Below are 12144 nucleotides of genomic sequence, written 5' to 3'. Positions count from 1 at the left end.
ACAGTGATCAGAGGGGCAAAAAGCTGGCACCAGTGTCACCTGTGAGGGATGCCATCGGGTGCTGTGTGAGGCCAGGCTGTGCTGGAGGTTTTCAAAGTCATAGTCAAGGCCCAGAGAAGACCAGCTGGTTCCCAAGGCTGACGTTTCCACCAGCAAGAATCACAGCCCATCTCCTCCCGCTGCAGTGCTGTCCCATGGCAAACAAGGTCTGCTCAGGGCAGATGCCAGGGAAAGACTCTGGCTGTGCCCGTGAGCGCAGCTCCCCGCACAGGTGCCCTGCTCATCTCTGAGCTGCGCCCTGCTGGCTCGAGGGCCTTTGGGAAGCTCTCTGTCCCCTGGCCGGGCCCCAGCCCGGGTGTCCCGCCGGGAAAGCCGGGGCGCTGCCGGGAGCGGTGGCTCAGTAGGTGGCACTCTGCATCCACGGGGAGCCAGAGCGTTCCCAAAGGGCAGCCCTGCCCCGCCGGCCCCGCTGCAGTGGGGCGGCCACGGGGCCGAGCCTTGCAGCCCCCAGGGTTCTGCTCCTTGCGTGCTGCCGGGGATATCCTCCCGGAGTTCATCGGGGGGCAGAGTCCAGGTGTCCTTACAACCAACAGCCAGGCGCAGTGCCCCTCCCTGACAGCACACGGCAGAGCTGGGCCTTGCTGCACATCCCACCTCGAATGCCCTGGAATATGCTGCCTATGGAAGGTGTTGTCACAGAAGCAGCCAAGCGGGACTGGGTCAGGATGCTGCCATTTGGGAAGAGCTCCTCTGATGTCCCACCAGAACCTCCCTATGCTCAACTGGAGCCCATCACCACCTCACTGCATTTTCTGGACCCCGCAGGGTTGAGCTGTTTGACACCAAGCTGCCCCTTCTTCTTCAAGGACCCAGGAGCAGCAGGAGGAAATTGGTGAAATGACAAATTCAAAGCATGCCAAGCCAAATTCCTCACTGCCAGGCTGCTGGCAGTCTGTGAGATGAGCCATCAGCTGGAGGCTGGAGGAGAGAGGGAACCCGGTGAGTCAGATGCTGGATATGCTGTGTTTGGTCTCTAAACAGCCCAGAGAACACGGGCAATTGCACTCGGGGCATTCAGCCTTTCCCCTGCTGAGCTGCTCCTTCCAGCTGCTCACCAGTTTGCCAAGAGCAGCACACAGGGCTGAAATGCTCAGTGCTCAGTATATTCCTCGGACTGAACTTTAAAAACCACTTAATGAAAATGTTTCCAGTGAATCTGTAATTAAAAAAATAGGAGAAATATTTTGTTTCAACACCTGCAAAAAGAAGAAATTCTTGAGGCAATCTGCAGTGCCAGGCTGAGGAAACTGGTCTTGAGCACAGCAGGTGGGAGGGAGGTAAATTCCAGGGTGACCTCCCTTTGGCCAGTCTCACACCACCAACCCCACAGTTTGGCAGAAGAGACCCCAAACCCCAAAGTTTCTGCCTTTGGAGAAACTCCACTCACATGCACAAGGTCTCTGTGCATGCCAGGCCCTGGGACTTGCAGGGGACTTGTGAGAAGGGCACTCCAGTCCTAGAGGGAAAGGAGGGGGCCCCTGGAGCACCTGGCTGCCCCACACAGAGCTGTAGCCCAGAGGCTGCGAGGTGACTGCCTGCCAGTGCTCTCTGACCTGGCAGTGTGGCAGCCAAGCTGGATCTGCCTTTTCTCTGTTGCAGCCACTCTGAGGAAAGGCACAGGAAATGAGGGGAAACATGGCAAAAATGCCAACAGTAAAGCTGTTGGATAATGCCAGTCAGTTTTAATTGCACCATGCACAAATGGGGCTGTGGGAGGTTTGCTGGGGCTGTCTGTCCCAGGTTAACATCTGAGTGACTTCTTTTCCAGATCTCTTGGGCATCACCTCTTGGGATTGGCATGGCCTGGCAAAGACACCAGGAGCATCTGTGTGTGTGTGGAAGAAGGGAGAAGATTCAGTGACTGAGTGACCTGGATCTTTGCCACCTCGAGCAAGGGCTGTGTCAGCTTCCTGAGCTGTGAGTAGTGTTCAGCCCCTCTCACTTACAAGGTCCAGATCATCCTTTTCCAACGCTGGCACCTTTGCCACCCACTGCCTGCCTCACTGTGCTGCAGGACCAGAGCAGAGGGGCACCAATCCCTTCCTCCTTGGCCCCCTGGGCTTCTCTGGGTTCCCACCCTAGCCCAGCACATTACAACCTCCTTGCCCAGTTTTTCTCCCACCAAAGCAGTAGTTCTCTCTACTACTTCTTGAAAGGAGGTTGTAATGAGGTGGGGGCCAGTCTCTTCCGCCATGCCTGCAGTGAGAGGACTAGAGGAAATGGCCTTAAACTGAGAGACAGGGGAGATTCAGATTAGGTGCTAGAAAAAGGTATTTTCAGTGTTAGGGTGGTCAGACATTGGAATAGGTTGCTCAGGGAGGTAGTAGAGTCACCTTCCCTGGAGATGTTCAAGCGGCATCTGGATCTGGCTCTGGGTGATGTGGTGTGGTGGTTTAGAGGTTCCCGAGGCAGTGATGGTTGGACTTAAAGGTCTCTTCCAACCTTGATGATTCTATGAATCTAAAGCACTTCTGGTTCCCGCTCCCTCACACAGGGGCTCAGAGGGGTGGCCGTGGTGTGGTGCCCCGCAGGAAGGGCACTTGTGAGCCAGAGTGGCCCCGTGGGGCGCACTTGTCCCTGCCGGGTGGCGGCTCCGCTCACTGCGCTGTTACTCATGCCCATGCAGGCGGGCACGGGGCGAGGGGCGGCTTTATGGCGGGGCAGTTTCTCTGGGAGACACCCTGGGAGAGCGCGGGGCACGGCAGCCAGCAGGCAGGCAGACAGACAGACAGACAGACAGACAGGTGTGCCCGCAATAACCCGGCGCGTCGCCGGCACCGTGACCCGCGCTGGGTGCGCTGTGGCCACCCCATCCCTGGCAGTGTCCAAGGCCAGGCTGGAGCACCCTGGGCTGGTGCGAGGTGTCCCTGCCCATGGCAGGGGTGGCACTGGATGATGTGCTGTGTCCCTTCCAGGTCTGCGATTCCGCGATCCCCGATCCCGCGATCCCCGATCCCGCGGTCCCCGGTCCCGATCCCCGCCCCGCCCCGCCCCGTGACGCGCTCCCGGGCGCGCCCCCAGCGCGGCCGCGCATAAAGCGGCGGGCGGCACCGGCCGGCTCCTCATGGAGCGCTGCGCGCCGCCCGCACCTGTCGCGACAGTCCTGCCCCGACCCCCGCTGTCTGTCTGTCTCTCTGTGTCGCCACCCGCCCTGGGACCGACGATGCGCGCTGTGGCGCTGATCGCCGCTCTCGCCCTGCTGGCAGGTGCGTGCGGGGACGGGACGGAGCGGCGGGGCAGCCTGAGGGGACACGATGGGGGGACAGCGCGCCTGGGGGGACAGGATGGGGGGACATTGCACCTGAGGGGACAGCGCACATGGGGAGATAGCCTGAGGGGACAGCACACCTGAGGGGACAGCCTGAGGGGACAGCACACCTGAGGGGACAGCCTGGGGGGGACATTCCACCTGAGGGGAGCGGGGGGGGGGGGGCTCGCGCCTGAGGGCACAGCGCGCCTGAGGGGACATGTTGGGGGGACAGCGCACCTGAGGGGACATGTTGGGGGGACAGCGCACCTGAGGGGACAGGCTGAGGGGACAGCACACCTAGAGGTACAGCTTGGGGGGACATTTCACTTGAGAGGAGTGGGGGCTCGCGCCTGAGGGGACAGCTTGGGAGGACATTGCACCTGAGGGGACATTGCACCTGAAGGGAGGGGGGGCTCGCGCCTGAGGGAGTCGCGCGCCGCGGCCCTTGGCGGGAATGGCGCCGAGGCGAGTGAGGGGGCGCCCCGAGGCGAGTGAGGGGGACCCTGAGGCGATCGAGGCGCCCCGATGCGGGCGAGGGGGCGCCCCGATGCGGGCGAGGGCACCCCGCGGGGTCCCGGCCGGCGGCTGCCCCTCTGCCCCGCTCACGGCGCCGTTCCCCCCCGCAGCGAGCCGCCCGGCCGGCGGGTCCTCGCCCAACGCCACGGAGCCGCAGCGCCGCGGGGAGCGGCAGCCCGAGAGCCGCGAGGGAGAGCCCGTGCCGGGCCCCGACTACGAGGAGGATGAGGAGGAGTACGAGGAGGCGCCGCCCGTCCACCAGTACATCGTGGACGACTTGATCCGAGGTGAGTCGCGGCGCCGGGGCTGGGGATTCGCAACTAATGAGCCTCAACTTTTAAGGCTTATCTTTTCTGTAAGAGCTGCCGTATTTAGCTCGCGGAGCACGGAGCAAAAGCGTGCTTGTGCTTGAAACTGCTGCTTTGGAAATAGCTGTCAGGGGTGGGAACTGAGCGCGAGAGTGGCCAGGGCGTGTGAGAGCTCCAGGTTAGCTGCTAACTTGCTGTGTGTAGTTTTATCTCCTGATAAACCTGGCAGGAGGGCTGCGATGAGCTAGGACTACCAGCTTAGCTTGGAAGCATCAGCGGCATTCATTGGTTTGTTTTACATCAGTTTGTCTGCCTTGCTCTAAGAGTTTTCTGAGTGTTTTCTCATGGCGGCTTATTTGGGTTGGAGTCGATTGAAATTTCCTGGGAAAGCAAACACTTAAGCTCCTTAGGTGGCTGTAGGAAGGTTTGTTAAGCAGCATTAGGGCGATGCTTCACTGTCAATAGCTGGTGTGTGTGTTTATTGTAGTCTGCCCACTTGCTGAGCTGTGAGTAGCCTGGCTGACTGTGGGGATGGGAGGATTTTGTTGGTTCTGGGCTAAGTGCAATTGCAATACAAGCCGGGTATCTACAAGTGATTTGAACATCAGTAGGTGTGAGTAGGCTGGTCCTGCTGCCTCCAGGGTGGATCTGAGCACTGTTTTTCCTGCGGGAACACCCTGGGACATGGATGAGACTAAATAGGAGGGGGAACCTTGCTCTAGATGGCCTGTTGAGAGAAATTGTGGACTTTTGCTGAAGTTTTTCACAAAGACCTTCGGGGGAAACAGGCTTGTCAGTGTTATCAAGCAGTTCAGCCTGTATAACTACTGGCTTGGGTGACTTAGGTGTTGTCTAACTGCACAGAAACCAGACTTGTTACCGAAGGTGGTTGGTTTGTAGACCAGCTCTTCTGCTTGGCATGAGGTTTATCTGTGGAGCCTCCAAGCTGTTATGATTCAGCTTGGGATGGCTTTGCTGGCCATGCAGCTTGCAGACAGGGACACAGATCAAGCTGACAAGCTGAGCCTGGGAGAGGGAGGAAGGGAAGCTGTCTCAATTATGAAAGTGCAAACCTAAAGATCCAGTTGGACGGGACAGAACAGGGGCCTCGGCTGGCAGGAGTGAGCTCACACTTCCAGGGACAGGAAACCTTGCTGCAGGAACAGTGCTCCTCCTTTACATATTAATATAGCTTATACCATTTTAATCAGACTTCGGGTTGCTGAAGGCAGTTTTGCTTTTAAGTAACTTCAAGCCAGGCTTGTTGCTCTGGAAGTTAAAATGATCAGCTGTCTAGACAACAGTGAACTACACCTTGTTTCTTTGTGTGCACTCCTGGCACCAGAAATACAGGGTTAGGAAGTAGTTAGATCCAGTTGTGCCCTATTGTCATTACCTGTATGCATAGCGCTCTGGGTGCAATAGTAATCATCCAAAAACGATTTTCATTAGGGCTGCAGAGCACAAGAGGGAATTGGAACTGTGTTGTGTGGAGCTCTGCTGTTTCTTGAGACCTATTTAAACTCTCCTGGGTAACTGTTACTCCTGAGTAGCAGCATGTTGCACTGAGACTTGTGCTATGGGTAGCAGTGAAGGGGTGGATTCCTTATAAAAACAACAATAAAAACAAACAAAAAAAACCAAAATCCCAAAACATTTTTTCACCTTACTCTCAAACAGCTATCAAGCTGTGCTGCATGGCACTGCTCTGCTGCTCTGCTGCCCCTTAGTCAGCTTGTTCTCCTGAGCAAAGGGAAGGTGATTGCCCTTGCTTAAATGCAAGGGCTACTAAGTCACCGGGACTTTAAACCACACTCTTCTAGAGGTTTGTCTTAATTGAGATAATGAGGGGCAGCAGTCAGTGGCAGAACAAACAACCTGACTCTCATGGGCTCTCACCTTCACTCCTCTCCGGCGCTTGAGGGCTCTGGAAAAGTAGAACTGGAAAGGAACTCTCTGGCACTGAGGGCAGCACTGCAGGTTGTTTAGGAGAAACAAGTCTGCTAAGCAAGGTAGCAAGCTGCATTGCCTCTGCAGGTGCCCAGGACTGTCCAGAGAGATACAGTGCCTTCCTCACTGATGCAAATGGAGAGGTTAGAACCAGGGAGGATATTGGCCTTGTATCGGAGCTGACAGAAAGCTGGGGCATGGCTTGGCTCAGCGTCAACTCTGTGTTCTTTGCAGGCCTTTGCTTGAACCTCTGCATTGCACTCAGCTGCACTATGCTGTGAAATGCTGCAGTCTTTCATCTCTTCTGCTCTTTCTCTGCTCCCACTGCCTCTGCTCTGCATGGCACAGGACTGAAGGGTGGCAGAGTTGTGCTTTGATGCCCTGCTGAGCTTGCTGCTTGTGCTGGGTGTGAGATGCCCAGGTGCACGTTCACTTGCATCCTCTGCTTCGTGGTCGCAGATTCTCCTGCAGTGACCATTCCCCTTTCTCTCACCACATTCTCTAATTCACTTCTCTCAGAATCGTGCCTTTTAGCACTTGCATACCAAGTCATCGTGTCGTTTTTCAGTTGAACCTGTGGTTAAACCCAAGTCTGCAAAGAGGGGGGGTGAGAAGAACGCTGGCAAGTCAAGAAGGAAGAAAAACAAAGGCAAAAATAAGAAGAAAGGGACTCCTTGTGAACTGGAATACAAAAACTTTTGCATCCATGGAGAATGCATATACCGAGAACATCTCCAGATGGTGACCTGCAAGTAAGTTACTTGTACCTTGTGAGTTATCTGTGGTTGCCATGAGCCAGTGGCACTTAAGGGCTCAGAGGAAAAATCAGTGTCAACTTGGCATAGCTCCGTCTCCTGCCGTATTTTGACTGAGAACTGCCATGTAAATTAAGTGATGATGGAATCTGAGATGCATAACAAGCCACTGAACTCATCAGTTGGTCATAAACTCAAACCAAAAGAATGAAAAGGCGTGTCTTTGTGGAACATCACACCCAAACTAATCTCGACTTGTTGAAATGCTGACAAACCCTGTGCTAGAGCAGTGACTGCCTTTCATGAACACGCTCTGCAGTGAGCATCTTGAGATTCATGGGAAACTCAGAAGATGTCTAAGTCGGGTTTCAATGTGTGTGGGTGTCCTTGGCTCCAGACAGCACAGGAGCTGATAAGAACATGTGTTAATATTTACTTGCAGGTGTCATCAGGATTTTTTTGGTGAGCGCTGTGGTGAACAGTTCATGAAGACTCAAAGGAAGAATGATGTGGCAGACTACTCCAAGACTGTGTTGGTAGTGGTAGCTGTCCTGCTCTCAAGCATCAGCTTCATTACTGTACTTATCATTGTGATAGTGCAGTAAGTATTATCCTCTTTGGTGTCTGTCTGCCATAAGTGTGAGTGGGGCCTGTGCCCAATAACCCCGAGATGTGCATGGCTCATCTGGATTGCATGTGTGAAAAGCATCCAAAAGACATGAATTCTTAGCCCAGCTTGGAACTATCTAGAGGGTAGAAACAAGGTCTGTGACCCTCATTTGTGAGCCAAGAGCCTTTGTGCCCCTGCTGCAGCCAGGATGGTCTGAGTGCTGCAGAGCAGCAAGCGTTAGTGCTGACCCAGCAGTGCCTTCCCTAATCCCTGTGGCAAAGGCTGCGGGCAGCAGCGTGACAGCCTCGGGGAGGGCTGTTATCCAGCAGCTGGGCACACAGCTGGAGGGAGGGAAATGGGGCTGGGGAGTCCATTCATTAGTGGAGGTTGCTGGGCTGCAATACTTCATCTTGGAATGGGGAGACAACTGTGGTTGGTCCCAAATTCTGCTTGCTGTTAAGGCAGAGGGAACAACTATTCCAGCCAAAGCAGCTGCTGGCAGGTCAGTGTAGTGGGTCATCAGAGTGCAGGGTCTGTTGTGAATAAATTCTAAGCTTTTCTGGATTGATGTTTCAAAGCATATATCAAACTGATTATTAGAGCAGCCCACCAGTTCTGCCACTGCAGCTCCGGCACTGTAGGGCTTGGGATGTTACAGAAACTCAAAAGCTCAGTCTAATTTTAGATCTTGGTGAGGTACATGAACTGAATTGGGTACATGCTGTACCCTTTCCTGCAATTCAGGAAACAAGGTGTGCGTTCGTCATGTCAATGTTGCTTCATATTTAGCTCTGAACTTGAGGAATGCTGGGATGAACACTTGTTCTCTCAACACTGCCTCATTCCTTGCTGCTAGGACAGATAACCAGTTCTGTAGTGCTCTAAGGGAAATGATCATCAGGAGTTTCTGGGCTGCATTTGCTTCATGTTCTGAACCCTCACAAACATGAGCATGCTAATCCATACCCTCATACAGAGAAGCTGCTTGGAACAGTCACTGGGAAAGACGCGTGAAATCAGTAAGGAGTTTGCTTATGTGTTCAAGAGACAGATCCAAGGGAAGGGACAGGGACTCTACTCGAAGCCCACAGGGATGTGCTGTGGGGAGGAGGAAAGCAACCTGGTCCTGCAGCTGTTTGCTAAAGCCACCAGGAAATCTGTCACCCAGCAAGTCTGTTAGTGCTTTGCTCAGTCCCAGCATAAACTCTCTCACTCTTGCTCCCTGCTCTGACTTAAGCCAAGAAGCCCTGTCTCTGTGAGGCAGAACTGCCAGCAGCTGCCTTGGGGGCTCCTTGCTTTTATCATCACATACTGCTTGATGCTGAGTGCTTAAAAACTGTCTTGCTTCAAACTCCCTGGTGCCAAGGAGTTGCTTGAGGATTCAGAGAATGTGAGTCCAAATGCTGCAGAGAATGTGGAGGCAGGTGACAACAGGACATAGGTCAGGGTTCAAAATCACCTCTAATGTGCCCTAATTCCACAGGGTCAGAAAAAAGTGTCCTCAGTATGAAGAGAAAGAAGAAAGGAAAAAACTCCGACAAGAAAACAGAAATGGCCACGTTGGTGTGTAAATGGGGAGAAAGCAGGTATGAATGCTGACTTTCAATGCCTGCCAGGCTGCTCACCTGTGTGAGAGCTGCATGCTTGTTTTGCAAAGCTAATGTTTGCTTCTAACACTGGAAGTGCCTTCAAACACCTGGGTTACATGTGAGCTTGGGTTTGATTTTCCGCTTTCTCTAAACTGCCCAAGTTGTGCAAATTGTTCAACAGCCCTCTTAGATTTCTGGCTGCTGCCTTAAAGACCAGGTGAGGATAGGAAGCTGTACTGAGATAAGTGGAGCTGAGAAGAAAGCCCTGAATATCTGGGCAGAGGCACATAGAGTGCAACAAACAGAGGCAAACTTCCATCATGGAAGATGGTGCCACAGCCAAGTGAGCCATCACCTCTTAGAGAAGTACTGAGCATTTTCATGTCTGCCCTGCAAGGAGAGCTTCATCGAGTTTCTGGTGCTTAGAAGCTGTAGAGCAAGACAAGGCTGCCAGTTCTGTGAGCACCACAGATAGTCTCTCAGGGAAGTTTCATGCTGTCCAAGCAGCTGAGGCCTAGAGCAACTTGGCCTACATGGATTGCTTCTGAGAGTGATCTAGTGGCTTTTATTGAGCAGGCAAGTTGGCCTCTCCTGAGCCCAAGTATATGGAATAGCAGAATAGGAGTTATACTACAAGCTGAAGGAGAAAACCATAAAAGATAGCCCTGAGAAGTTCTGGCAGAGCTGTGAGGCTTTGCTTTGCCACATGTCAGCCATGGACATTTTCCAGCTTTTCCAGCAACATCTGGAGGGTTTGCTCAAAGCTTACTTGAAGCTGAAGAGTATCTGGCAGAGTGTCCTCGGGTGTGTGCATGTCCTTAACCCATCTGCCTTACATGTAGGTTTGCCATGGTTCTAACGGGCTTGTGTCTTGGGTGGTGATTAACGTGCCTGGTCTGCCCCTTACAGAACAATTCTGAAGTGGCCATTGCCAAGCTGCAGGGTACCTCTGGCTGACTCATCCACCTGGACACTGTGGGCTGCAGCTCTTGCCACTAAGCCCTGATTCCTCAAGACAGAGGCTGCTGCAAGGAGATGCCAACAGGCCACTTGCTGCTGAATCCCTTGCTGGGGAGGACAGTTACTGCTGCATCTTGGCACAACCGTGTGGAAGGAGCTGGCACTGTGGGGGACAGGACCTGCTGTCACGACCTGCTAGAGACTGCTGCTACTGAGCCCTCCCTGTCTGTGCTGGAGCTCCAGTCTCTGCTGTTGTGTGGATGGACTTGGTTCTCTCAGCAAGTCTCCTTTGGCAGCTCTAACTCTAAGGGAGAGAGCCTGTTGCCGCTTGCAGGAATGGACGGAGGGGAGAAAGTTTCCTTCCTTCTACCAAAGTGAAAAAGGGAAGAGGTTGGGATGGCTTCTCTCCCTAGACCTCGGTGGATGAAACCCCTAATTCTGTTGTCACTGTGCTCCCTGTCGATATTTGCTTCCAAGAGCTTCATCTCTAGCTGTGACTTGCAGGGCATTGGCGACAGACCTTGGTCAGGCGCGCCGGGGTTCTGTCACTGTGTGTGTGAAGTAATCCTTCTGAGTCCTGCTGGGCTCATGGTGTGAGTGGAGCTGTCCATCTGTGTGTGTGCTGGCCTGAGCTAAAATTAGTGCCTCGGGATGCTGGGACAGTAAAGGCAAGACCTGAAGCTTTGTATCCGAAGGGAAGATCCATGCTCAGACTGGCTGATAAGCTTGGACCCACATGCTCTAAACACAGAGCTACTTCTGTTACCCAGGTACTTGTTGCTGCTTTCAAGCAGTGCTTAAAGTACAAAATGCTTCACATCAGATCCCATCAGTTGAACTTGATCAAGAGCCTGTTCCTCTGAAGAATTAAATTCAGGCACTGGCACTCTGCAGGCAGTGGTCTCTTGTGCTTTACCTTCTGGTGCGAAGAACTCATCTTACCTCAGTCTCTTCTGACCCAAGTGTCCTTGGTTTCTGAACTGTCCATGCAGTCTTGAGCACAGAGTATTATTTGAGTTCAGTTTCTTCTTGGAAGAGTGGTTGTGTTCTGTATAAACAGAGCAGAATTCTTCTGGTAGCAGAGAAACACCATTAATTGTCAAGTCATATCTGTAAATGTGTAAATATTTATTACTGTATTTAATATTTAATGTTTCCATAACAAACTTATTTATTTTATAATTAAACTTTTTACATAACCTAATCATGGTAAGATTTTTTTCTTGCTCTTGGGAGTACATTGTAAACACTTGAAATTAGAGCTTGGTTTCTCCTCAGAGCAGGAATTTCAGTGCTTAGGAGCACCAGGTAGGGCTGTGAGGAGCTACAACCATGTGTCAAGTATTGGGTGCTCTTACAAGAGTGCAAGTGTTTATTAGCAAAGCATAGAAATGCAAGTGCCTGTTTCGGTGGGAAGTGCATTTCATTCACCTCCAAAGGGATCTTCTGCTTGCTGGATTAAGGAGAGGCTGGCTGAGCCATCCCCCTGCAAGGGAAGTCTCACAGCCTGAGCCAACAGGTAGCCCTTTGCTCTGGACTCCAGAGCTGGGCACATTGAACAGGCAGAGCCTCTTGTCTCTGTGGTCAGAGAGAGTTTGGACAGCAGCTTGAAACTTCATCTTAATTAACTGAGGAAAAGCAGCATAGCCTCAGGCCTGTGACTGCCATAGCAGAGAGGGAGCCTTGGCCTCTACAGTCCACTTGGAATTTCTTTTCCTCCCTGGTAGTTATTAGTCCAGCTGTGTGCTAAGGTATCCTTTAGGCACTTCTAGCAGTGAGCTGGGGTCTAAGTTCAGAGTTGCCTGTAGAAATGAGTGTCGAGTTTGGCTTTAAAGTCACAGAAGGAGATGGAGAACTATGTTTTGAGGCCCTTTTTTTTATAAGTATCTTCAAGAGGTATTGTTGGCTGTGGCTTAGCTTGAAGCAGAGCTAAAATGAAAAAAAGCAATTGGTTTCAATTAGGGCCCAGGCTGTGTATCCAGTGTAGGACTAGAGCTTAGTCCTGGCTTTGGTTGCAGAGATGCCTTAGCCTTGGCCTGGGCCTCCTGAGCTGGCCAGGCCGTTCCCAGGCTCTGAGAGCAGCCAGGGTTGTGTGCAGCTGAGGTACAGGTAAACGTATTGCAACATCTCTTGGGAAGATGGTGAG

The 12144-nt window shown here is 52.8% G+C and overlaps 1 protein-coding gene across 1 annotated transcript; it reads left to right on the top strand.

Moving 5' to 3' along the window:
- Positions 1 to 3124: 3124 nt before the first annotated feature.
- On the top strand, positions 3125 to 11196 carry AREG (amphiregulin). Its single transcript, XM_071555307.1, has 6 exons — positions 3125 to 3266; positions 3937 to 4113; positions 6653 to 6836; positions 7282 to 7440; positions 8933 to 9035; positions 9948 to 11196. Exons 1-5 carry the CDS (start codon positions 3125 to 3127, stop codon positions 9018 to 9020), a joined length of 750 nt encoding a protein of 249 aa, XP_071411408.1. The 3' UTR covers positions 9021 to 9035; positions 9948 to 11196.
- Positions 11197 to 12144: the final 948 nt, after the last annotated feature.

Source organism: Pithys albifrons, chromosome 5 (assembly GCF_047495875.1).
Source record: "Pithys albifrons albifrons isolate INPA30051 chromosome 5, PitAlb_v1, whole genome shotgun sequence".
NCBI classification, from domain to species: Eukaryota; Metazoa; Chordata; class Aves; order Passeriformes; family Thamnophilidae; genus Pithys; species Pithys albifrons.
Note: the sequence above shows the minus strand (reverse complement) of the source record. Positions and strands in the feature narration are given on the sequence as shown.

What these genes read in the sequence shown, in the direction of transcription:
- AREG (XM_071555307.1), top strand. Translation starts at nt 3,125, where the DNA reads ATGGAGCGCTGCGCGCCGCCCGCACCTGTCGCGACAGTCCTGCCCCGA. An exon ending in CTCCAGATGGTGACCTGCAA is followed by an intron (nt 6,837 to 7,281) that starts GTAAGTTACTTG and finishes ATTTACTTGCAG; the next exon opens with GTGTCATCAGGATTTTTTTG. An exon ending in CTTATCATTGTGATAGTGCA is followed by an intron (nt 7,441 to 8,932) that starts GTAAGTATTATC and finishes CTAATTCCACAG; the next exon opens with GGTCAGAAAAAAGTGTCCTC.